General features: G+C 42.5%; 1 protein-coding gene across 1 annotated transcript in view; it reads left to right on the top strand.

The window, feature by feature from the left end:
* Nucleotides 1–206, top strand: part of LOC143023875 (endocuticle structural glycoprotein SgAbd-8-like) — a 2,185-nt gene extending 1,979 nt beyond the window's left edge. Inside the window, exon 3 of the mRNA XM_076182533.1 lies at nucleotides 22–206. Coding sequence (XP_076038648.1) covers nucleotides 22–154 — 133 coding nt within the window. The 3' untranslated portion in view covers nucleotides 155–206. The remainder of the gene's footprint in view (nucleotides 1–21) is intronic.
* Nucleotides 207–2,500: the final 2,294 nt, after the last annotated feature.

Here is a 2,500-nt window from a genome sequence, read left to right as displayed (position 1 = left end):
CATTTCCGTCTCCTTTTCCAGCTACACGTCACCTGAGGGCGTTCCCGTCCAAATTCAATTCGTGGCGGACCAGGGAGGCTTCCAACCCAGCGGCAATGTGCTCCCCGTTGCCCCACCGCTACCGTACAAGCGTGTTCAACAGTTCAACTATTAACCTATGTTGTACATATATACATACTTACATACAGTTTATTAGTGTGGACTAATGGAAGAAAAATAGAATGGAAAGTGTTCTGGGGCCTTCTACGCTTACCAGCCTCTTCGGTCAATGATATATATTTTATATATCTATCTATCTATCTATCTATATATATATATATATATATATATGTATATATATATATATATATATATATATATATATATATATATATATATATATACACTGAGTAAGCCCACACATTTGAAGAAGATGTTCTAGAAACTGACATGACATCAAGTTGCCTTCAGACGTTTTGTGGTTTAGGTCTCGGACAGAGCGATATGACGTCTTTCCTACGCCTCGCCTACCTGCGTGTGACCAGGCTTTGTAGATTAGACAATGTTTATTGTTTTCATTTTATTTCTCTCTTTCATTCACCTCCACAGAGATGTCTTCTTAATCTGTTGGCATGGTAGAGTTTGCACGCACACCAAGCCTTCCACACCTCGGCGCCTAGTTCCACTTCTAGTCACTCGTATGCTTGTTGCCGTATTACGTTCTCTCTCTGTCTCTCTCTCTCTCTCTCTCTCTCTCTCTCTCTCTCTCTCTCTCTCTCTCTCTCTCTCTCTCTCTCTCTCTCTCTCTCTCTCTCTCTCTCTCTCTCTCTCTCTCTCTCTCTCTCTCGTTAAATTACCTGCCCCCGCACTCCGTGCACCTTAGTCAAGGGTCCCGACTTCGATCGCAGCTGAGAACCCCTCACTTTTATATACATGCATATATTGTTATAATAAAGACATTTCTAATAACCGTTGTCTGGATTACGCCTAATCAACATTACATCTTGACTGACTCATCCGGTCTTGATGTAGTGTTCAGCTCAGGGTCAAGACCTTTAGGCGAATGGAATCGTCAGTTTATTACAACTGTCTGATGTCAGCCAGGAGAAAACTCATTAATGGGTAACATGAGGATGAAGTATTGGCCTCGTTTAACTCTCCACTCACCATCCCACTCCCACCAAGTAGGAAGTGAGAAACCCCTGGTGGGACAAGCACCAGTCAGTTGCGGCAAATATATATATATCTTTTTTTTGGGGGGGGGCGACGTTTGGGTCGCCTCCCCGACTGGCCAGGGCTCTCGGGTACCAACGCAAGAAACACGCAGCGGGTCCCGGGAATCGAACTCACGACCACCTGCTCATACATGACTCGATATCCACTGGGCTACCACGTGGCTTCATTTTTTTTTTTTTTTTTTTTTTTTTTATGCATCCATACTTCTCATGGACCGAAAGGAAAACTGTCGACATGTTTTGATAATATAATGCATTGCCACTGCAATACATGAAATGTCCACACGTACATGTCTATAGTTATGTGCATATGTGCGCGTTTTAAACATGTACAGCTATCCTAATAAAAGAATACATAGCCAAGACAGTTGTACCCTCCTCGCGACGCTACTGTCCCCTTAAATAAATGAAATCGTCTTATTTATCTAAGTTTATTGCATGCAATCATCCCAATCTCCAAGACACGTTCCAGATACGCTTGACTTCCTAGGAGTTGATGGAAAGAAAAGTGGATTTCAATGACAAAGCATGCCGGTAGTTTGTAGTAAAATGAGCATTCAGTCCGTGTTGCAAGACATCCACTATGCTTTCATGTGGACATACAAACTTGACCCTCTGACTTTGGACTGGGTATTATAAATCGTTCTTCGGGAATGTTACTACGCCACGACTATGGATACTGGAACACACCCTGTGCTAAATACAGTGAAAGTTACACTGCGCACTATAACCTCACTGTCACGATTACGTTGCTCATGGAACAACTTAACTGAATAACTACATTTCACGTTACTAATTACTGTCACTGGTAAATCCAATTCACTGCGCCATGTTTCATGTTGTTCGTAGGGTTGGTAATAATAGTCCTTAACAATGACGCGTATGTTGGAAAACTAAAGAGGTTTACAGTTCGCTGCGTGGAAACACTACCACCAGAAAGATCAAATTAATGCGTCATGTAACCTTGGACCGCTTGGACGTGCACGGTTGCCGAATATGCTGATGATGCCATACTTTTTGTTTTCTTTATTCTACCTGACACCTGAATCTTCAGATTGCTTTCCACAGCCCCACCTCGATAAGTAAAACACACACACACACACACACACACACACACACACACACACACACACACACACACACACACACACACACACACACACACACACACACACACACACACACACACACACACACACACACACACACACACAAACAAACACACACACACACAGTATCAAGAAATGAAATAATGAAACACTTGAGTAATCTCGATGTCAGAAAAT

This window comes from Oratosquilla oratoria, unplaced genomic scaffold (assembly GCF_046742065.1).
Source record: "Oratosquilla oratoria isolate Oo_2021 unplaced genomic scaffold, ASM4674206v1 SCAFFOLD67, whole genome shotgun sequence".
Lineage (NCBI taxonomy): Eukaryota > Metazoa > Arthropoda > Malacostraca > Stomatopoda > Squillidae > Oratosquilla > Oratosquilla oratoria.
This window is presented reverse-complemented; position numbering and strand designations above follow the sequence as displayed.